Below are 25,316 nucleotides of genomic sequence, written 5' to 3' on the forward strand. Positions count from 1 at the left end.
AAAGTCGCACCAATCATTCTGCCCAAATTCCTATACATAATTCCAACGAGCTTCTTCCAAACCTTACATAGGGCCATAACTAAATTTGTTTGGGGCTCCTCTAAGCCTCGTGTTCGTTTTGGTGTCCTTAGTCGGCCGAAAGTGGAGGGGGAGGGGCAGGCTTGCCGGATTTTAAACTCTACCACCAAGCTGCGGTCCTCATGCGATTGGTAGACTGGTTCCGCTCAGGTGCGGGTAAGCAATGGGTGCGCATTGAGAAGGCTATGTCTCCCCTAGCACTGTCGTCTCTGCCTTGGTTGTCTGCTCTTCAGCGACCTTCATCTTCTCTGCCTTCCCTCACACGTCAGTTTCTTGTAGTCTGGGAGCGGATCATTGCTACGGTGGACCTTGTTCACCGTCCAGGTCCTCTAACTCCTCTTTTTGATGATCCTTCCTTGCCTCCGGCGGTGGGTGTGGACACATTCCTCTGTTGGGAGAGACAGGACGGTGGTTTCTTGGCTAAGACTCTTACACCTGAGGGTACAATCTTGTCACACACTGTTGTCTCTGAGGCCTGCCCGTGGGGGGACGTCCGGTTTGGTGGTCCTATTTTCAGTTGCGCTCCTATCTTTCTTCCATTGGCGACCGTCTTGTATTGCTGCAGGATAAGACTCCTCTGGAGCACTATTTGTTGTTGACTACTGCCCCCTCTCATGTGTTGTCCTATTTACACGGGATCCTTCTACCTAAATACAATTACTCTCAGCTGACATTCACTACCGCATGGGATTAGGAACTGGGGACTCGACACTCTGCTGAGGAGTGGGGCACATCTTTCTTCCTGGCGCATAAGCTACCGACCTCGTGCTTCGCCCAGGAAAAAAATTATAAGATTCTCACCAGATGGTACCGCTGTCCTTCTTTGCTGCATAGGATATTCCCTGATGTATCTGATGAGTGCTGGAGTTGTGGGGAGGCTCCTGGAACCATGCAGCACATTTGGTGGGATTGTCCCAAGCTTCGTCCCTTTTGGGGAAAAATTTTTGATCTTGGTAACAAACTTTTTCATACTGAGGTTCAGACTTCGGCCTCCATTGGCTTACTTTCCATGGTTCCTGGATCACTCCCACACCTCAAAAAGAGTGTCTTTCGGCATTTTTTGACCGCAGCAAGAACAGTGATTCCTCGTCATTGGAAGTCCAGCACTGTACCTTCCTTGAAGGAATGGGTAACAGAGGTGAACGGAATTATGAGGATGGAGGAGTTGATGTCTGCTGATCAGGGTAAAGCTGAGCTCTTTGTCCGCACTTGGGCAGTGTGGTCTGGATTCTGGGGTGGTAATGATCTACCTCTCTGGCTGGATGGCCTCTTTTGAACACCTATATAAGCCTACCTTTTGCGTGCTAGGTCTGTATGTGTTTCCCCTTGTTGTCTTGTGTCTGTGTTAGTCTGACGTATAATGTGCACTTATATGCGATAATTCTTATCCAACTGTGGGGACTGGCTTCCCTAAATAATGCACTATCTTTGCTGCACTTATGGTATTGTTATTCTCATTGCATTCTTATTTAGTTTTTGCTTACTGATTAGGAGGTTACCTCCTACTGTTGTTTCTATGTCTTTGTATATTTTATGCGATATTGAAGTAGTTATATTGCACTGCGTGTGAATTTTGCAAATTTATGAAACCATGTGTATGCTGTTATGTTTTGTATATTTTCAAAATAAAAATCTTTGATAAAGAAAAAATAAATAAATAAATCCCTTTTAAAGATTTACATAACCTTCAAAGGTGTTGTCCACCTTCTGACAACTAAAGACCTATTCAGCGGATAGGTCATCAGTATGTCATCGGTGCATCGCTGCCATCGATAAGCCGCTCCGGTGGCCTGCGGGCACCGGATGTTGTGGCACATAATGCTATGTACGGAGCCCGGAAGCAGTTTGCTTCGTATACAGCATAGTGGCCGTCCTGCAGAACTGCAGGTCTTCTCCTATTTACTTGAATAGGAGCAGAGCTGCAGCTCGGCCGCTATTCCGTGGCCGGAGCGAAGTGCTTCCGGCTTGAAAATCCGGTGCACGGAGGCACCGGACCAGCTGATCTGTGCGGGGCCCGGGTGTCGGACCGCCACAGATCATGTACTGATGACCTATCCAGTGGATATGTCATCAGTTGTCAGAAGCTGGAAAACCCCTTTAAGTCCTAAATGGCTGTAAAATGTTTCTGTTCTTATATAATAAAGCAGAAGATTGGGATGCCCTTCTCACAAGATCGAACACCCTCTGAAGCCTTCCTCTTGTACCTACCTCTAACAGCACTGTTTGTACCGAATTAACAAAAACATACATATAATGCACATATTATTGTGCACTATTCAGTGTATTCATATGTAAATTATCCCTACAGCTGGTGCCTTTCTTGCGGGACTTTCTATGGCACAGGCCTACTGTGCCTACAAGTAAAATTAGTCCTGCTTGGCACCTACAAAGCTGTCTTAAGTACCACTCGACACGTCAAGATAGTGTATCCTCTTATACATCTCTCTCTCTTATATTGCATGTTCAGAATTCTGATAATGGTGTTCTATAAGATTTTTTATTTATTCAGCCCCAAATTTGCAGCTTCAATTGAATTTTTTTTTTTTGACAAGGTAGCTAATTGACGCTTTAAGATCTAGATGTTTTATTAGATTTTTCTCTCCACTACCAGCATTTAGTACATTTTTATTTACACAGTATACATTTGAAGGTCTGCTGGGCTATGAGTATTTTCTTTAAAAAAAGTCAGCCGATAATGTGTCCAGAATTTACTGCCAACTGTAAGACATAATAATCTAAATCCACTGTAGTCCCAATAATGTTTGGCCCAGAATACAAGGGCAGCTTTATATTCTTCCCATTTAAAACAACAGTGATGTAATACACTGAACAGAGGCTGCAGTGTTCACACAGAACTCAGGGATGGGAAAACTGCTGGGAACGTAGGGAAAGTCACCCTGAATCTAGTTCAAAGTGGTTTGGTCACAGCTGTAGAATACGAGCCGTCTCTCCTGTTTGTAGGGAACTCAAAAACATTCTTGTACTACTAAAAATCCCAACGTGGGCTGTTGCTTTTACTAAATAGTAAAACAGGTTTAAAGGGACATTACAGTTTCAGCAAATAAAGTTTATTCAGTTGAAGATATATAAATATCCAATAGTGCATCAATTCCTCAAGGTTATCAAGATCTCTGCTTGCAGTCATTCAATAGGAACCTCAATTGATTATTTCTAGAGGATACAAATCTGTCGTCCTCACGTGAGTTTCATCTGCCGGGAGTAAACGATAATATTCGGGAAACATCGAATAAACATTCAATGACTGCAAGTAGTGTAACCGTGAGGAATTTGTACAAGTATAGATATGTTTTTATTTGATTTTAATGTTTTGTTCTTACCTATTTTTTAAATGTTTTTTATAAATCACATGAGCACTGCGTTCCAATTCTGTAATATATTGGGGGAATTGGTTAAACTTTCTATGCCAGAAAAGTAGCAAAAGAGCACAAAATTGCAATTTGTGTTTAAAATTTTGACTTGGGTGTTTTACGTTGCACTCACCATATTTGTAAAAAGGGGGCATGGCATCCCAAAAGTAGGTGGGGCCACAGAGCCCCCACAAATTTTTTTGAATTTATGCCAGAAAACAGAAGTTATAGCGTAAATCTATTCCAGCTCCTAGCTGGCGTAGATTTTACGCTGTGTGGGACATAGCAAGGTAGAGGCCCATGCCGGGCCCCGTACCTTGCCCCCTTTTGATCGGACTACCCCCTCTTCCCCATCGGACAATTTAAAAAAAAAAAGTTTGCTTACCTTACCGCTCCCTCTTTGCTTTCTTTCTCAGTTTCCCGCAGCATGCCACAGCTCATAATAAATGTTAATCTTTTATTTATATAGCGCCAACATATTCCTCAGCACTTTACAATTCAGAGGGAACATGTACAGACAATATCAGACATTACATGGTGACAAAACAAGAGAAGTGAGGACCCGGCTCGCAAGAGCTTAAAATCTGAGAAAATACGAATGACACAAAATGTAAAAAGTACTCGTTTCAGGTGATTGGGCCTGGCAGCCCTTATCTACATATTTAAGCAAAAAGTATCTGGAATATTAAGGCGCCATGGCTTGTCAGCCCTTGGTCGCACTTGTAGCTGCATATATCAACAAAAATATCTTGAGCTTCTAGAAAGTGGGAATATTTGCGAGGTTGTAATTTTTTTCTCATATAGAGAAGGAAGCATTGTGCTCCTTATGCCTGAGGAGCGACTATTTATACCATGCCGGCCTCCACTAGAAAGCAGGAACTGTGTCCGGGAATGAAAATATACCCAACTACTCCTCATGTATCTCAGCTAGAATTTTTGGATAGCAGAATAAAAAGTACAAGTATATGAATTCAAAAAGCGTCAAGAATCGGATGTCTGCGTATTCTAAAAATTCTAATACAAGTAAATTTGCTGCGGCTTTGGTGATGGAGGAGTCAGTATTGTCACATAGGTCAGATAATAGTCAGCATATTTCTCTGGACCCAAATGTTGGAGGAGAGGGCAAAAACATCTTAGAGAAGATTCCCTCTACAGTTAAAAAAAACAATAAGTTGGTAGAGGATTCGAAGACACAAATGGGGAGTGTATGTTCGGATATATTTTTAATAAAAGATGACATACAACAGATAAAAGAATGCTCAGGGGTGACCAAGGGTAGAGTTTCTGAAGTGTAGGATCCGTTGCATTTTAATATGGAATATGTTAAAATCCTTGAATAGTTCAACTTCTCCCCTTAACAACATGTCCTGTACTAGTATGTGACAGACGTTAAGGGGAAGCATGGAGCGGGCTCACGGGCTGAGCTCGCTCCATACTCAGCAGGTGACGGCTGTGTTATATAGCCAACTCTTCACTGCAAAGAGCGGAATCAAAGATCACTTTGATTCCGCCCGTTTAACACCTTAAATGCCGTGGTCAATCGTGACCACTGCATTTAAATTGATAGAATCAGGGGGACGTCCCCTCCAACATACCATTGCGCCCCCCCACGACGCGAGACAATGGTTGTCATGGCAGCCTGGGGGACTAATGATGGCCCCCAGGTCTGCCATCTTTGTACTCCTTTGAAGCCCTGCCTCCGGCAGGGCTTCGAAGAAGACTGAGAATCACCATATACTGCAATACATTAGTATTGCAGTATATCATGCGAGCGATCCAACGATCGCTGCTTCAAGTACCCTGGGGGGACTAATAAAAAAAATAAACTGTTAAAGTCTTTTTTTATATTCCAAACAAAAAAGGATTAAAAGTTAAAAAAAAAAACCTTTCCCATTTTCCCCCTAAAGCAATGTTAAAAAAAAATAACTTTAGATTTCCATCTAAATTGAGTTGTTTACAGTGAAAGGGTTCTTTTTTTTTTCTCGCTACTCCGGATGCAGTGATGTGGATGGACTCTGAGGGTCTTTTGGGCAATTTTGCTGTTTGCTGAATTTACCTGCAGAGTCATTGTTTATTCTTTGTATTTATTTTTTTGTACTTGGAGATGTGTTGGGGGAATTATTATGATGGAGTCTAGTACGAGTATGGGCAGAGCTTAGTACTACTTATTGTGAATGAGTTGTGTATTCGCATGGTTGGAATTTAGTACAAAATTTTGTTCCATGTTTCTTGCTTGGGTTTTTGCCGGTCTGGTGCAGGGTTTGGGGGGTAAGCAATAGTCTCAATGTAGGGACTAGCAGGTTGGTGACAACACACCAGTTGGACAATTAGGAACCTTGGGAGAGGGGAAAGTTGGCCAGGAAAATGGGTTGGGGAAAAGGGAAGGAGTTTTTTTTGGCTTGTTTTCTTCTTTTGTTTTTGTTTGTTTCTTTATTATGACTGTTGCTGCAGAATTGACATTGTCCGTTAACGTTGGACATTATCTGCATTTGTCTATGGGCTCCAAATTAATGAATGCTCTCTCAATTGTGGATCTGAGAGAGGCCGCCCGGCTGGAGAGAGACAATGACACGCAGCGTCAGTGTTCAAAAAGTCTCTGCCCTAGGGGGCGGATCCATCTTTATTTATAAGAACATGAGAGTAGGTGGTAACCTCGACTTGCAAACATAAACATTCTAAATATGGTAATGTCCAGTTTTCCCATCCCCTCTTTAGTACATATCTTTAGCCATAAGAAATACAATGTCATCACATTTTCTCATGTTGCCTTTGTAACAGCTGAAATGCAGTGTCATAAACCAAATGACTAAGAATAGAATAGCCCCCCCCCCCCCTCTGTAGGCTGTTGTCAGCAGATCTTTGAGCTCCAGTGACAACTGTCCATCCATGTAAAGCAATTTAGGTTCACACATATAAAGATATTAAAATATTTTTGACATGACATATGTTAAAAAATACTCCATAATGGAATGTGTGCGGTTTGGGGAGTTGACTAAAAAGAGTTGAAGCATTTGAACGAATAAAACACTATCTTCCTGCCATAGTGTGTTTATGGGATACACACTTCACAAGAGCGTTTACTGATTGCAAAAATGATGCCACATATCCACTTCGTTTTGGGCGATTTTAATAATGTTTTGGACAAAGGGAGGGATAGGCAAAGGATAGGGGGACATGACATTAGGCTGTATTCCTCTCTTTTGGTAATCTTGGTGATGCAATATTGTTGGCAGGATGTGTGGAGATTACTGTATTCATGGCTGGCCTTAGATACGTTCGACCAGTGCGGTCGCACAGGGTGCCAGCCGCCACACTGCAAGAGGGGCGCCAGCGGGTGTTTGTTTCCCCGCACCGTTGCAACCACCAGCGGGTCAGGTGCCACTCGCTAACTGCACCCAGGGCCGGCCTTAGGCAGTAGCCTTTCCACCCGGGCGCTTCACTTAGTGGCTGTTGCTACCGCTGTAGCAGCAATAGCGGCTGCTAGCGGCGACACCAGGCATCAGGGCGGTGGCGCTTCTAGCAGCCGCTATAGCGGTAGCGACGGCACTATAGCAGAGCAGGGAGGTATCTTCCTGCTCTATCTACTAGCGCCACTGTAGGTCCTTGAATGAGCGGAATCCCCATGTGGCCGGGGATTCCGCTCTTGGAGCGCTCCTTGATGTCCTATATTTACAGTGACATCAGGGGAAACTCCTGAAGCGGAAACCCCGGCTGTGACCGGGGATTCCACTCCAGGAGAAGCCAATGACATCATGGACACAGACAATAGGAGCTTCTCCTGGAGTGGAATCCCCGGTCACCGCGTCTGCAACGCTGTGACCGGGGATTCCGCTTCAGCTCTTCAGGAGTTTCCCCTGATGTCACTGTCCATATATGACATCAAGGAGCGCTCCTTCAGGGAGCTACAGTGGCGCTATCTATACTGGAAGGGGGGGGGGGTTGGCTGTGTGGCACTTCCTACAAAAAAGGACAACTGTGCAGGAGCACACAAAATATTTGTGGGGTAGAAAATGAAAAAAAATCAGAGATTCCTCCGTGGTTTTTTGCGTGCCGTTTTTACAGAATTGACTGTGCAATTAAAACAACATGTTAACTTTATTCTGTGGGTCAATAGGATTACGGTGATACCAAATATATATTGTTTTTCTATATTTGACTACTTTTAAAAATAAAAACCTAAGTGTAAAAAAGAATTTATTTTGTTGCCAAATTCCAAGAGCTATAACTTTTTTATTTTTGCGTCGATTAAGTGGTATGAGGGCTTTTTTTTTGCTGGATAAGCTGTAGTTTTTAATAATACCATTTTGGTGTACATGCAACCGTTTGATCATTTTTTTGTGGGAGATTAGGTGACCAAAAAATAGAGATTCTGGCTTTTTTTTTTTTTACGGCATTCACTGTGCGGGTTAAATAATGATATATTGTAAAAGTTCTGACTTTTACGGACGCGGCGATACAAATTAAGTTTATTTTTTATTATATTTATATATTTTATTATTTTATAAATTTACTATGCTCTAGGGGGAAAATGGGAAAAGTTTTTTTTTTAAACTTTTTATTTCTTTATACACAAAAAAAAAAACCTTTAACTCACTCTTACTTTTTTTATTAGTATTGCACGATATACTGCAATACCAATGGATATACTAATGGAGGCAGGGCTTAATAGGTGCACAAAGATGGTGGACCTGGGGGCCTTCATTAGGCCCCCAGGCAGCCATAGTAACCATCCCCCCCGCGATTGCGGTGCGGGGGTCGCGATGAGCTGCTAGAGTGGGTCGCCCCCTCTTTCTAACGATTTAAATGCTGCAGTTGCTATTGACCGCAACATTTAACAAGTTAAACGAGCGAGATCCTCTGAAGTGTCGGCTGTAATAAACAGCCGACACCCGCATCGTATGGAGCGAGTTCACTCCGTGAGCCTGCTCCATACTTCCCCTACCCGATTTTGGCGTATGGATACGTCAAATGTCGGGAAGAGGTTACTATTCGGTCTTCCACTCACTAAACTCTCCCTTCTCCAATCTATCCTCAATGCAGCAGCCAGGCTGATCTTTCTGACCAACCGCTACACCAACGCCTCTACCCTCTGCCAGTCACTGCTCTGGTTGCCCATACCCTTCAGATTGTAATTCAAACTTATTACTCTCACCCACAAAGCTCTCCACAGTGCCGCACCACCTTACATCTCCTCCCTCATCTCGGTCTACCCACCTATTCGCGCTTTACATTCTGCCAACGACCTCAGATTAACATCCACCATAATCTGAACCCCCCACACACGTCTCCAAGATTTTTCTCGTACTGCACCAGTGCTCCGGAATGCTCTACCACAGACAATCAGATCAATTCCCAACATTCACAGTTTTAGACGGGCCCTGAAAACACATCTTTTTAGACAAGCCTATAACATTTCCTAATCTAACGCCTTTCCCTGGCCCCCTTTTACATTAGTAATGAGGTACCTTCATTCAGCAGTGTTTCCCACACTCCTTGATCCTTAATGCACCTCATGCATATATACACCGCATTCCAAATTATTATGCAAATGTTATTTTTCGCTGATTTTCCTAAATAGTCGATGCAAATGACAGTCAGTATAATCTTCAAGCCATCAACCGTTGGAGTACAATGCAAATTTTATTGAACAAATCTCCTAATGATAACAGATTTTTTTATAGAAGTAAAAAACTCAAAATGCACTGTTTCACATTATTATGCACAACAGAGATCAAAACATTTTAAAGGTTGTAAAGAGAACTAAAATGGTAATTTGTTGAATTTGCAGCATCAGGAGGTCATATTTACAGAAATCAAAAGCTCTTTCAATCAAAAACAACCTAGCAGGCCAAGTTACATGTTAACATAGGACCCCTTCTTTGATATCACCTTCACAATTCTTGCATCCATTGAATTTGTGAGTATTTGGACAGTTTCTGCTTGAATATCTTTGCAGGATGTCCGAATAGCCTCCCAGAGCTTCTGTTTTGATGTGAACTGCCTCCCACCCTCATAGATATTTTGCTTGAGGATGCTCCAAAGTTTCTCAATAGGGTTAAGGTCAGGGGAACATGGGGGCCACACCATGAGTTTCTCTCCTTTTATGCCCATAGCAGCCAATGACACAGAGGTATTCTTTGCAGCATGAGATGGTGCGTTGTCATGCATGAAGATAATTTTGCTACAGAAGGCACGGTTCTTCTTTTTGTACCACGGAAGAAAGTGGTCAGTCATAAACTCTACGTACTTTGCAGAGGTCATTTTCACACCGTCATGGACCCTAAAGGGGCCTACCAGCTCTCTCCCCATGATTCCAGCCCAAAACATGACTCCGCCACCTCCTTGCTGATGTCGCAGCCTTGCTGAGGCATGGTGGCCATTCACCAACCATCCACTACAACATCCATCTGGACCATCCAGGGTTGCACGGCACTCATCAGTAAACAACACGGTTTGAAAATTAGTCTTCATGTATTTCTGAGCCCACTGCAACCGGTTCTTCTTGTGAGCATTGTTTAGGGGTGGCCGAATAATAGCTTTATGCACACTTGCAAACCTCTGGAGGATCCTACACCTTGAGGTTCGCGGGACTCCAGAGCCACCAGCGGCTTCAAATACCTGTTTGCTGCTTTGCAATGGCATTTTAGCTGCTCTCCTAATCTTATTAATTTGTCTGGCAGAAACCTTCCTCGTTATGCCTTTATCTGACCGAACCCGTCTGTGCTCTGAATCGGCCACAAATCTTTTCACAGTACGATGAGCACGCTTATATTTTCTTGAAATATCCAATGTTTTCATACCTTGTCCAAGGTATTGCACTATTTCACGCTTTTCGGCAGCAGAGAGATCCTTTTTCTTTCCCATATTGCTTGAAGCCTGTGGCCTGCTTAATAATGTGGAACGTCCTTCTTAAGTAGTTTTCCTTTGATTGGGCAAACCTGGCAAACTAATTATCACAGGTGTCTGAGATTGATTACAATGATCCAAAGAGCCCTAAGACACAATACCATCCATGTGTTTATTTAAAAACTAATAATTAAATGTTTATGACACTTAAATCCAATGTGCATAATAATTTGGAACACGGTGTATAACCGCTTTTATTTCTTTTTGCTTTATCGTTATCCAGATATGTAATTGTTCTAATCTATGAACATTGTATATTGTAAGCATCCATTGCCGTATTAAAAGCAATAAGTAATATATTTTTATTTATCCCTACAGACAAACTAAAAGGACAAAGAGAGGATCTGACTCCGGATCGGTTCCCCCGTAAAAGTCCCTCTCTGGAGTCACTTAATACTCACACTTCAGGTTTTGGATCAAGAAATTCTTCACCCTTTGCCCTGGATTCCCTGTCACCTCAGAGTAAACTCAGGTAGGGTGACATATATTGTGTGTATGCAGGGCCGGCTCCCGGTGTATGTGGGCCCCTTGTCTACCACAGCTTGATAACACCGAGCACGTTTACCCAGAGATCACTGCCAGTCTGAGCCCAGTTTTATGGATTTGTTAGGTGGGAGTATAACCTCAAAACTTAACTACACCTTATTTATTTGAGCCTCCACCTTTCTAATCCATTAGTGAACTCCTAGCCAGCGGGTTAGTATTCTTATGCCAACATCGGTTAACAGCGTTGCGCAGATTAAGATATTTTATCCAGAAAAATTTATAATTTATTGAGAAAAAAAATCTTATTTTGTTCTTTGAGTACTCAAATATATCGACGTGGACTACAAAATACTTAAAATGTATCAATTACAGAACTATGTTCACACAAACAAATGGTGAAATGATTATCATTATCTTAACCATTATGAGCGATAACGTTGATAAAGCACAAGAGGCTCATGGGATCACTTTCATTGTTTTCCAGATCAACTAAAATGGCTTGTCATTCATTCATTTATTTCAATTAACTTCACGTGTTCCACATCCTCTTCAATTCTCAGTGGTCCATGTAATAAATTAGAGAAATTACTAAATAACAGATATTGACCCCTTCACTTAATGATTCCTTTGTTGCTCTGATGCTTTCTTGCTTTCCATTCTGCATCTTACTACTTATTGCTCGTTTCTTGTAGGCATTATATTGATTTTTTAAGTCTTAAGATATCGTCCCGTCAAACAGCATATTCTCCTGTGATATGATTTACTCTGTATTGAAGACAAGGTTAAAGCACCAAATAATTTGAACCTTCTGCTGAAATGTGGAAGAGGACTCAAGAAATGAAAATTTCTGGTTCCTAAATACCAAGATTGGTGGGTGCCCAACCCTCAGTTTTGCTTTGTTGGGGCAAAAGAAATATTGGGAACAGTGGGCTTATCCCACAGACCATCCCTGTCATTCTTTTTCTAAAGATCTAGATCTACAGGGTTCAGAAAATCTGATCAATAGGGGCCCCATGATTAGTACAAAATTAACTAATATAACAATACTAAAAAGGTCAGCAAAAATGAAAATGTATCTATAATGATTTTACTTTAATCTAACTAGATCCAAAATTCTGTGCAGACTAATTTCTAAATGCCTTTATAAGGCCCTGTTCACACTGTGTATTTTGGCGCGGAAACCGCTCCGCAAAGCTCGTCTCAAACCGGCCGAAAATGGCTCCCATTGATTTCAATGGGAGGCGGGGGTGGTGTTCTCCCGTGAGTGGTGAAAGGGCATGTCCCTTCTATCTTCGCGCGGTTACGCCTCTGACCTCCCATTGACATCAATGGGAGGCAGAGAAGCATATTTAGCTGAGTTTTTTTTGCCTGTAGCACTCAATGGGCGCGAGCGGAAAACGCTGCCAAGATCGTGGCAAACACCGTGCAGGAAGGTCAAAATCTGCTTCAAAATCCCAAACAGAATTTTGAGGCAGAATTTTCCTCCTGCAAAAAACTCAGTGTGAACACAGCCTAAGGGTTTGAGCTCCTTTTTCTTTAGCAGAGAGAAATGGGCATCTTGTGACTTCATTGCATCTAAAATGTGACCAACACTTACATCAGGATCCTTTAGCTATGGGGGCCATAAGAGGATGCAATATAAACTGATGCAACACTCTATTTTGGGGACCTTGTCACTGATTAGCCTTGTCCTTTGGAAAGTGAGGCTAAATTAGCATATTTAGAAAATTGCTCATCATTTTGCAAATATTAAACATTTTGAAACACAATATGCACTGTAGTTAGCAGCAGCAAAGCGCCTATTAGATTAGTTAGGAGATAGGGCATTAATAAACTAGTGACAGATCCTCTTTAACCCCTTCCTGACATTTGCCGTATAGGTACGTCATGGAAAGCATTGACTTCCCGCATCTTGACGTACCTATACGCCGAATGTTTGGGACCGGCTCAGAAGCTGAGCCGATGCCTTCCATCACCGGATCTCAGCTGTATCTTACAGCTGACATCCGGCTGTAACGGCGGGGACCGAAATTAGCTTCGATCCCCGCCATTAACCCCTTAAGTGCAGCGCTCAAACACGATCGCTGCACTTAAGGTGTTTGCAGCTCATCGGAACCCCAGTAATGAAATTGCCGGGGTTCCGGTGGCTGCAATGGCAACCGGAGGCCTAATACTGGCCTCCCGGTCTGCCTAGCACCGAAGTCGGTCAAGATCCGCCCGGCGGCGGAGCCTGATCGGCTTCCGTAGCTGCCGGTCAAGATGGCGCCGGATCAGGAGCTGATCCGGCGTCATCAGCGGTGGAAGTCAGCTGTACTGTACAGCTGACATCCACCTGTAACGGCAGGAACCGGAGCTAGCTCCGATCCCTGCCATTAACCCCTTCGATGCAGCAATCTAAAGCGATTGCTGCATCGTAGCGGTTACTAGCAGATCGCCAGCCCTGACAGGCAATCAGGACTGGCGACTGCTGTTATGGCAACAGGAGACACAGTGGTCTCCTGCTCTGCCATTACAGAAGCCGATTTAGGCCCCGCCGGGAGGCGAAGCCTAATCGGCTTGCTGTCAGTGAATGACTGACAGATCTAATACATTGCACTACATAGGTAGTGCAATGTATTAGAAAAAAAAAATCTGACCGTTGCACCTTCAAGTCCCCTAGTGGGACTTGAGAAAAAGTGTAAAAAAAGTATAAAAAAGTGTAAAAAAAAGTGCAAAAAATAAAAGTTTGAAAACAATAAAAGTTTCAAGTTATCAAATAAAACACAATCCCCCTTTTACTCTTATCAAGTCCTTTATTATTGAAAAATAATAATAAACCATATGTATTTGGTATCGCCACGACCGTAACGACCGGAGGTATCAAAATATTGTATTATTTATTGCACGTGGTGAACAGCGTAAAAAAAAAAACGTAAAAAACGTTACCAGAGTTTCTGTTTTTTGGTCACTTTGCCCTACAAATATTGGAATAAAAAGTGATCAAAAAGTCGCACGTATCCAAAAATGGTACCTATAAAAACTATAGCTCGTCCCGCAAAAAACAAGCCCTCCTACACCTCCGTCGACAAAAAAAGTAAAAAGTTATGGTTCTCACAACTTGGCGACAGAAAAAATACATTCTTTTTACAAAAGTAATTTTATTGTGCAAAAAGTTGTAAAACATAAAAAAGTGCTATAAATTAGATATCGCCGGAATCGTACTGACCCGCAGAATAAAGTTAACATGTAATTTATAACGCATGGTGAACGCTGTATTATACCAGGACAACACTTCCCAGCAAAATTCCCCAAACTGCAAAGGCGCGGGGTGTGGACCAAAAGGGGGATAATAAAGGACGCCATATATCAGTGCGACATTGGCCTGTGCAGAAAGGATTGTGTCACAGCGTAACACACATCTATGGATCATTTTATTGGGTTTTTTTACCCCATTATTATACCACCTGACTATGCCCCTTATATACTCCGCCCCGCTTACATGTACCCCCACATTATAAACGGAAACACCAGTAAGACTCCAAACAAAACTACTACCAAGCAAAATCCACGCTCCAAAAGCCAAATGGCAATCACCCATCTGAACCCTACAGCGTCCCCAAACAGCAGTTTCCTTCCACATATATGGCACCGTCATACCCAGGAGAACCCTTTTAGCAATTTTTGGGGTGTGTGTCTCCAGTGGCATAAGCTAGGCACGACATATTTGCCACTGAATGGCATATCTAGGGAAAAATATAAATTTTGAATTTGCACCATCCACAGCGCATTCATTAATGGAAAAGACCTTTGGGGTGAAAATGCTCACTACACCCCTTAATAAATGGCTTGAGGGGTGCAGTTTCCAAATGGGGTCACTTCTCAGGGGTTTATTTTTATTATTTCACATCAGAGCCTCTGCAGTTGTGAACCAATACTTTGTAAATCGCCAAATTAGGCCTCAATTTTACATGGTACGCTTTCACTCCTGAGCCTGGTCGACTGTCCAGGCAAGAGATTAGGTCCACATGTAGGGTGTTTCTAAAACCAGGAAACCCAGCATAATAATTAGAGAGCTGTCTTGTTATGGTGGCACAAGCTGGGCACCACATATTGGCATATCTACGGAAAAAAATCCCATTTTCACTCTGCAACATCGAGTGCACACCAATTTCTGCCAATCACCTGCAGGGTTAAAATGCTTACTACACCCCTAGGTAAATGCATTGAGGGGTGTAGTTTCCAAAATTGGGTCACTTCTGGGGGGTTTCCACTGTTTTGGGCCCACAGGCGCCCAGAAACCAATCCAGCAACATCTGCACTCCAAATGGCGGTCCTTCCCTTCTGAGCCCTGCCGTGTGCCCAAACAGCAGTTTATGACCACATATGGGGTATACGCTTTCACTCCTGAGCCCTGTCAAATTAGTCACATGTAGGGTGTTTATAAAACCGGGAAACACAGCATAATAATTAGAGAGCTGTCTTGTTATGGTGGCACAAGCTGGGCACCACATATTGGCATGTCTATGGAAAAAATCCCATTTTCACTCTGCAATATCGAGTGCACACTAATTTCTACAAAACACCTGCGGGGTTAACATGCTCACTACACCCCTAGGTGAAGGCATTAAGCGGTGTAGTTTCCAAAATGGGGTCACTTCTGGGGGGTTTCCACTGTTTTGGTCCCACAGGCGCCCAGAAACCAATCCAGCAAAATCTGCACTCCAAAAGCCAAATGCCGCTCCTTCCCTTCTGAGCCCTACTGTGTGCCCAAACAGCAGTTTATGACCACATATGGGGTATTGCCGTACTCGGGAGAAATTGCTTTACAAATGTTGGGTTCTTTTTTTTCCTTTATTTGTTGCGAAAATGAAAAAATTTGAGCTAAAGCTACGTCTTATTGAAGAAAAAGGATTGTTTTTATTTTCACTGCCCAATTCTAATAAATTCTATGAAACATCTGTGGGGTCAAAATGCTCACTACACCCCTAGATGAATTCCTCAAGAGGTGTAGTTTCCTAAATGGTGTCACTTTTTGGGCGTTTCCACTGTTTTGTCCCCTCAGGGGCTTTGTAAATGTGACATGGCCTCCGCAAACCATTCCTGCTTAATGTGATCTCCAAAAGCCAAATAGCGCTCTTCCCCTTCTAAGCCACGCCGTGTCTTCAAACAGCCGTTTATTACCACATGTGGGGCATTGTTTTACTCGGGAGAAATTGCTTTACAAATTTTGTGGTGCTTTTTCTCCTTCAGTCCTTGTGGAAATGAGAAAAAATAAGCTAAACCTACATTTTCTTTGAAAAAATTTAGATTGTCAATTTCAGGGCCTACTTCCAATAATTTATGCAAAAAAAATGTTGGGTCAAATCGCTCACTATACCCCTAGATAATTTCCTCAATGGGTGTAGTTTCCATAATGGGGTCACTTGTGGGGGGTTTCCACTGTTTTGTCCCCTCAGGGGCTTTGTAAATGTGACATGGCCTCTGCAAACCATTCCTGCTAAATTTGAGCTCCAAAAGCCAAATAGCGCTCTTTCCCTTCTCAGCCACGCCGTGTCTCCAAACAACCGTTTATTACCACATGTGGGGTATTGTTTTACTCGGGAGAAATTGCTTTACAAATTTTACGGTGCTTTTTCTCCTTTAGTCCTTGTGGAAATGAGAAAAAAAATTGCTAAACCTACATTTTCTTTGAAAAAATGTTGATTTTAATTTTCATGGTCTACTTCCAATAATTTCTGTAAAAAACCTGTGCGGTCAAAATGCTCACTGTACCCCTAGATAATTTCCTTGAGGTGTGTAGTTTCCCAGATGGGGTCACTTTTGGTGGATTTTGACTGTTTTGGCACCGCAAGAGCCCTTCAAACCTGACATAGTGCCTAAAATTTATTCTAACAAAAATAAGGCCCCAAAATCCACTAGGTGCTCCTTTGCTTCTGAGGCCGATGCTTCAGTCCAGTAGCACGCTAGGGCCACATGTGGGATATTTCCTAAAACTGCAGAAACTGGGCAACAAATATTGAGTTGCATTTTTCTGGTAAAACCTTCTGTGTCATAAAAAAAATTTGTATTAAAAATTTATTTCTGCAAAAAAATATGAAATTTGTAAATTTCACCTCTACGTTGCTTTAATTCCTGTGAAATGTGTAAAGGGTTAAGACATTTTCTAAATGCTGTTTTGAATACTTTGAGGGGTGAAGTTTTTAAAATGGGGTGACTTTTTGGGGGTTTCTAATATATAAGGCCCTCAAAACCACTTCACAACTGAACTGGCCCCTGTAAAAATGGCCTTTTGAAATTTTCTTGAAAATGTGAGAAATTGCTGCTAAAGTTCTAAGCCTTGTGATGTCATAGAAAAATAAAAGGATGTTCAAAAAACGATACCAATCTAAAGTAGACATATGGGTGATGCTAATTAGCAACAATTTTGTGTGGTATAACTGCCTGTCTTACAAGCAGATACATTTAAATTGAGAAAAATGCTAATTTTTGCAATGTTTCGCTAAATTTTGGTGTTTTTCACAATTAAATACTGAACATATCGAGCAAATTTTGCCAGTAACATAAAGTCCAATGTGTCACGAGAAAACAATCTCAGAATCGCTTGGATAGGTGAAAGCATTCCGGAGTTATTACCACATAAAGTGAAACATGTCAGATTTGAAAAATGAGGCTCGGTCAGGAAGGTCAAAAGTGGCTAAAGAGGGAAGGGGTTAAGTAAAAGTATGTTAGATATTTTGTAAAACTTGTTAAATAACCGTGACTTGTCAAGTCCAAGTTTTACTTCTCAGGCGAAAACCACGACTAGCCGTCTATAATTATAGAACACCCAGAAGACCCAAGTAGACATTACATATTTATAATAACGCCCTTTATGTATTTCCCGGCCTGCACAAGTGCTTCATTGCTCAACTGTTTTTTTTATTATACACGTTTTTTTAGAGCAAATAAAGGGATGTGATTTTAAATCTTCTAGCCGTGTCTAGCCGCAGTAAAAAGCCAAAAACACTCCATCAATATGTATGCAGAATATCTTAGTGATTTGTAGTGTCGTGTATTTTGTTTATAACTTGAATCTTATCCTTTTATTTTAATGTGGTGACAATATGAATCAGAGTATAAGGTCTAAGATTTTTTTCGAGACTAAAACATTGATTGTTTTTCTTAGGATAGGCCATTATTGTTACCTCAGTTGGGGGTCTTACCCCCCAGGACCCCTGCTGATCATTAGAACTAAGGGCACTGATGTGATGCTTCAGATGTTTTAGGTCCAGCGGCACACTTATGTGGAGGGGGGGTTTAGTATCTAGAAGTTGAAGGCTAGAATTTTGGGCGTATTTAGGTTAAATAAAATTAAATTATAGGTACACTTTCCTGCCCAACACCTCTACCATTAACCCCTGCTCCCTCCTAAAAAAAATAATAATATATTTATAATTTTATATTATTGTTTAGTAAGTGTTAACCACTAAATAACTATAGACCACCATACGGTACCATACAATCCCTAGTTTATAGACCACTAAAAATGATGTAATTTATTTATAAAATTGGCCATATAACGGGAGAATTTTTCTGTCTCTGTTATGGCACCAATGTACCTGAAAAGCCCTCTTTAAATTCCCGTATTTGCCCCTGATGGCTGTTATTTAGTTTCTCTTATTGTGAACTATACACCGTTGAGCTATAACATTAAAACCACCTTTACTTTTATTGGATAGGATTGCCAGATTCGAGTTGCTTTGGCTGCCCTGGATCAATTACGCCTACTCTCACCTACCTGGTGCCATGATCACCGCCTTTTGACAATTTGCTAATGATTTTTCTCTAGATCTCTGGCCGACCACACCTTTACCTTTCCCTGTCTTTTTGTTCCCCTCTTTCCATTCCCTCTTTCCACTTCTCAATTTTGTTTCCTCTTTTTACATGCTCTTATCAACACCGTCCTGACTGTTTGACATACTGCCTAGTACATTTCTGTATCAGTTGCGATATATTATATATTGTGTATCTCCCCCCTTTTTTTTTTTTGTGTATGTTTATGCAATATATTTCCTTACCTTGTTGAAAAAACTCAATAAAACTTGTTGAAAAGAAAACCACCTTTACTAATATTGCATAGAACAAATTAACACAAAAAGCGCTCCATAGTGCAGTAAAAAGAGGGGAGTAAGAAAATCCACTGGGTGGACCGAGTCGCACTCACCAGACAGTTGTGCAAAATAGCAGGCACAACTCTGGCATGTGTGTATAGGAATATTCTCTGCCCTCCGATCAGCTTGGTTGCTGCTCCACCTGCAGACCTCAATCCCGAGTGTTAAAGATAACACTATAACACCAAGCAAAAAGAAACCTGCAGGATCCCACCGGGCGCCACCAAATTGAGTACTGGAGTAAATACTAGAAAGGATGATTTAATAACCGTACAACGCGTTTCAAGGTCGATCCGACCTCTTCCTCAGGTACATACAAATGTTCACAAACACACAACCAAACAGTGCCAGAAGTGATGTAAATTATTTTACATCACTTCCGGCACTGTGCGGTTGTGGTGTTTGTGAACATTTGTATGTGCCTGAGGAAGAGGTTGGATCGACCTTGAAACGCATTGTATGTTCATTAAATCATCCTTTCTAGTATTCCAGTCCTTCTCATTTTGGTGGCATCTGGTGGATCCTGCATTTTTCTTTTGCTTGGTGTAATATTGTGTAGGTCCCCCTTGTGCCACCAGAACAGCTCTGACCTGTCGAGGCTTGGACTTCAAAAGATCTCTAAAGGTGTCCTGTGGTATCTGGCACCAAGACGTTGCAGCAGATATTTTAAGTCCTGTAAGGTGTGAGGTAGAGCCTTCATCAATCGGACATGTTTTTCCAGGACATCCCACAAATGTTCAATTGGATTGAGATCTGGGGTATTTGGAGGCCAAGTTACCATCTTCAACTCTTTGTCATGTTCTTCAAACCATTCCTGAACAATCTTTGCAATGTGGCATTATCCTGCGCAAAGAGGTCACTGCCGTTAGGGAACACCCTTGCCATGAAGGGGTTAACTTGGTCTGCAATAATGTTTAGGTAGGGGGTACGTGTCAAAATAATATCCACATGAATGCCAGGACCCAAGTTTTCCAAGCAGAACATGGCTCAGATCATCACACGGCCTCCACAAACTTCCCTTCTTCCCATATTCCATCCTGGTGCATTCTCTTCCCCCGGTAAGTGACACACACCCGGCCGTCCCCATGATGTAAAAGAAAAGGTGATTCATCAGACCAGACCTCCTTCTTCCATTACTCCATGGTCCAGTTCTGATGCCCATTGTAGCTGCTTTTGGAAGTAGAGTGGGGTCAGCATGAGCATTCTGAGTGGTCTGCTGCTATGCAGCCCTTACCTCAGCAAGCTGCGATGCACTGAGTGTTCTGACACCTTTCTATCATAGCCATTATGAACTTTTTCAGCAATTTGTACTACAGTGGCTCTTTTGTGGGATCGGACCGGACAGGCCAGCTTTCGCTCCCCGTGCGCATCACTGAGCCTTGGTAGCCCATGACCATGTTGCCGAATCACTGGTTGTCTTTCCTTGGACCACTCTTGGTAGGTACTAACCACATAGAAGGAACACCTCACAAGACCTACCATATTGGAGATACTTGTGACTCACTTGTATAGCCGTCACAATTTGGTCCTTATCAAAAGTCGCTCCGATCCTTACACTTGTCCTTTTTTTTACTTCCAACACATTAACCTTAAGAACTGACTGTTCAGTTGCTGCCATATATATTCCACCCCTTGACTGGCGCCATTGTAGCAAGATAATCAATTTGATTCACCTGTCAGTGGTTTTAATGTTATTACTGACTGGTGTGTATTATAAATTATAATGTGAAAAAGTAACTTTTCACTTCTGTCTTGGATGAAGGAAGGCAAAATTATTTTGAGCATTTGGTAAATATTCTGTTTTGTGGGGATTTAAAGACCCTTCCCTATTACGAGGCATCTAGTAGTTTATTTTCTAAGTGCGTGAGGGAAAAGTTCACTAGGCAGTACACTCTGCTCCTTGACATTAATGTTACCTTAACTCTGGACTACATCCTTCCTAGAGGGAAATAAAGAATCACTTCATCCACATGGACATCTGTCAATGGAACACCAGAGGTTTAAAGGAATTTAGTAATGCATGCATCCACTTCCTTCAATTTTGCTGGTGTCTTGACTCTGGGTAAGGGACTGACATTTTTTGCTTCTGCACAAACTGCTGACCTTGTCAGATAAATAATAGCGTTTGATTTGTGTGGGGCCATTTCCTCCCTGGGGATCATTTGACTTGGAGCACCTTTTAACTTAATGAGTTGCGCTTAAACTTCCTACTATCCTGACAAGAGCACGCTTCCCAAGGATTGTGACGTCATGGAAACATTATGAGATCCTTCCTTCTGTACCCTGTCTTCGACTGTATTATCTTGTGAGGATAGTAATTACTTTTACCCATTGTCATTCTATATTCGGTGATAAGAAAACGTTTTGAATTATTTACAATTATTTCCACAGTAATGGCAGTAGCTTAATAAAAAAAAATTTCAATAGAACATTTTGTACACTAGTCAAATTTTCACACGTCTGAACATAGCCTTTATTGGAGAACATCTGAAAATACTAGGTTATGGTCTTCTGGGTGTCAAATAACCAACTGAACTCAGAATATCAATTATTCAGGATTGCCTAATGTAATAGATATCACTTACAGAGAGGGTATGTTCACATGGTGCAGTCAAATCGTGGTTTAGAACTGCGATTACTGTGAAATAGTCCAATTGGACAAGGTTCAGCCTATTGGCATTCAAATCATGAAGTCAGATCTCCTGAGGTGTCACCTAAATAGTGGTGTCTGACGACTACAAGCAAAAGCTGCTATCAATGATCTGGCGTCGCCTCACACCAATTTTATGCCTAGGGTCCAACGCGACATGCTGTGGCCAGTAATTACATGAGTACTTTTATCGCCTCTAACATAAGTCTGTCATGCGTCCGTGATTTTTTTTGTAAATTACTCCCCCATACTTAATCGAATTGCAGTTATCATATTGTATCGCGTGCGATATGTCGCAGTGGAGCCCTAGCCTAATTTGGATTATTATTAGACATTTGTGGTGTTTTTAATAATATCAAATGCCAGGCATGTAGATAGTGGAAAAGGGCCCCAGAGCGCTTTGAGGTGCAGGACCCTAGGGACTAGTGCTGGACTCCCAAACACTTTTGTTTTCCCCCATCCAGGCACGGAGCATGCATCTCAGGCTGCTTGAACTCTTTCTAGTTTCCTAACATTGATATGCTAGTGAGGTGGTGAGTCCCGTAAAGGTTTATACTTCCCATTGCAAAGTATGATAGGGCCAACCTTCGCTTGCATTCTGACTCTCCATTGACCCCATAAAAGCTGCAGAGTCTCTCTTCACACCTTTGCGCTATCGAGCTAAATTCCCTGTTGAGTTTTCTTGTAATTTCTCAACAGAATAACTAAGATGATCAATTAACATATTCAGATTGAAGCATTAAGGTGGTATTTATTGGTATATGAACCATACATTTAATATTAAAATATTGTTTCTTCCCTGCTGCTGGCATCTTGTTTTATCTCTCCCTCTCGTGTTCCGAACACTGAAGACAAGATAATGCGTTGATAAGATAATTTTATCTATGTCTTCTTATAATTAGACCAGTCAGTGTCTGGTTTAGGTTAATATCTAATCACATCTTTATTAATGACTGCCCAAGGAAAAGGCTAGCTTTTGTAAAAGCTGAGGAAATTAATATTTATTAGGACAATATTTGACTTTGCAATAACTTTCTAATGCCTTGGGCAAAAATGAGCTTAGGAAGCAACGGCTGAGACACAGGTAAGGATTTTCATGTTCTTGTTTCTTGTACACCATTGAGCCATAACATTAAAACCACCGACAGGTGAAGTGAATAACATTGATTATTTAGTTATAATGGCACCTGACGTGTGTGTGTGTGTGTGTGTGTGTGTGTGTGTGTGTGTGTGTGTGTGTGTGTGTGTGTGTGGTGTTATATTAGACAGAAAGTGAATAGTCGGTTCTTGAAGTTGGAAGCCGGAAAAATGGGAACGTGTAAGGATCTGGGCGACTTTGACAAGGCCAAAGTGTGGGACATGACAAAGCGTTAATGGTGTTGACTTGGTCTTCAAATTCCCCAGATCTTAACCCCTTAACGCTATGTGACGTAATAGTCCGTCACAGGAGTTGTCCTGTTAACGCAAACTGACGGACTATTACGTCACAGTATTAACAGGGTACTGTGTTGGCAGACACCGTTTTAAAGCAGTGATAGCTTAACGCTATAAGTGCTTCAAGGCCAGGACCAGAGCTATCCTCTGATCCGGCCGATTAACCCCTTAGATGCAGCCCTCAAAACCGAGCGCTGCATCTATGGTGTTTACAAGCAGATCGTAACCCTGCAGTGAAATTGCGGGGTTCTGATGACTGCTCCGGCAGACCAGAAGTCTAACAATGGCCTCCTGTCTGCCTAGAACAGATGCCTGCTAGGTCCCGCCCATAGACGGGGCCTACATGGCATCCGGCAGCAGTAACAAGATGGCGCAGGCTCAGAAGCTGAGCCTGCGACATCAGCCGCCGGTGCCAGCCGTATGTTACAGCTTGCACTGTGCTGTAACGGCAGGGAACGGAGCTAGCTCCGATCCCTGCCATTAACCCCTCGGCGCGATCGCAGCATCTTAGTGGTTTGTAGCAATCGGCATCGACACGATGTTATCGTGATGATGCCGATCGTTGCTATGGCAACCGGGGGCCTAATAATGGCCTCCTGGTCTGCCACGTACGATAGCCTATTAGGCTCCGCCCTCAGACGGGACGTAATAGGCTTGCTGTCCATGAATGACTGACAGCTCTAATGCATTGCACTACATGAGTAAAGATCAGAGGTGCCGGACCTCCAGTTCCCTAAGTGGGAAAAAAATATTTAAAATTAAAGTTAATAAAAAAGTTTAATAATAGTGTAAAAATAAAAGTTTCAAGTTAATAAAAACAAACCCTGCCTTTTTTCCTATAATAAGCCTTTTATTATTGGAAAAAAAAATGAAACCGTTAAAAAAAAAAAAAAGTACACATTTGGTATCGCCGTGTCCGTAACGACCCAAACTATAAAACTGTAATATTATTTTTCCCACACGGTGAACACTACCCCTCACAAAATATGGAATAAAAAGTGATCATAAAGTCGCATGTACCCCAAAATAGTACCAATAAAAACTACAACCCGTCCCGCAATAAACAAGCCCTTACACAGCTTTTTTGACTGAAAAATAAAAAAAGTTGTGGCTCTCAGAATATGGTGACCACAAAATGTGCAGAGTGTCCAAAAGTGGATAAGATTGGGCACCATTTATCAGTGCGACACTGGCCGCATATCTCTGAAATATTATTTATTTACCGCATTACTATACCCTATTATTATGCCCTGATGTACTCTGCCCAGCTTACATATGCCCCCACATTATAAACTGAAATACCAGCAAAACCCCAACTAAAAACTACCACTAAGCAAAATCTGCACTCCAAAAGCCAAATGGTCACTGCCTTCTTTTTGAGCACTGCAGCGTGCCCAAACTGCAGTTTACGTCCACATATATGGCATCACCATACCCGGGGGAACCAGCTTAGCAGTTTACGAGATGTGTCTTCGGTGGCACAAAAAGGGCACAACATATTGCGCACTAAAATGGCATATCAGCGGAAAATTGCAATTTGCACCATCCGCTGTGCATTAATTACTAATGGAAAAACACATGTGGGGGCAAGATGCTCACTACACCCCTTTAAAATGCCTTAAGGGGTGTCGTTTCCAAAACAGGGTTCACTACTTGGGGGTTTGTTTTACTATTTGACCTCAGAGCCCGGCAATTGTGGGCCAGTGCTGTGAAAATCACCAAAATGGACCTCAAATGCGCATGTTGCTCTTCAATTCTGAGCTCTGTCATATGTCCAGCCAAATGTTAAACACCTTGAGGGGTGTAGTTTCCGAAATGGGGTCACTTCTTGGGGGCTTCCACTGTATTCTGGTACCTTTTAGGGTTTTGCAAATGCGACATGGCACCCAAAAACAAATACAGCAAAATCTGCATGCCAATTAGTGCTCCTGCCTTTCTGAGCACTACCGTGTGTCCAAACAGTTTATGACCACATGTGGGGTATTGCCGTACTATGGAGAAATTGCTTTACAAATGATGGGCTGCTTTTTCCTCTTTATCCCTTGTGAAAATGAAAAAAAGGATTACAAATTAATTTCTGCAAAAAAAAAAAATATTTTGTAAATTTCATCCCTACTTTGCTGTAAATCTTGTGAAACGCCTAAAGGGTTAATAAACTTTCTAAATGCTGTTTTGAATACTTTGAGGGGTTCCGTTTTTAACATGGGGTGATTTATGGGGGTTTGCATTGTATGGGCCCCTCAAAACCACTTCACAACTGAACTG

General features: G+C 42.0%; 1 protein-coding gene across 3 annotated transcripts in view; it reads left to right on the forward strand.

Annotated features, from left to right (window-relative positions):
- Window positions 1-25,316, forward strand: part of SPECC1 (sperm antigen with calponin homology and coiled-coil domains 1) — a 371,633-nt gene that overhangs the window by 286,069 nt on the left and 60,248 nt on the right. For all 3 annotated transcript variants that reach the window (XM_075854361.1, XM_075854362.1, XM_075854363.1), the window contains one exon: window positions 10,671-10,824. In XM_075854361.1, the coding sequence (XP_075710476.1) occupies window positions 10,671-10,824 (154 nt within the window). The remainder of the gene's footprint in view (window positions 1-10,670; window positions 10,825-25,316) is intronic.

This window comes from Rhinoderma darwinii, chromosome 2 (assembly GCF_050947455.1).
Source record: "Rhinoderma darwinii isolate aRhiDar2 chromosome 2, aRhiDar2.hap1, whole genome shotgun sequence".
Classification (NCBI taxonomy): Eukaryota; Metazoa; Chordata; class Amphibia; order Anura; family Rhinodermatidae; genus Rhinoderma; species Rhinoderma darwinii.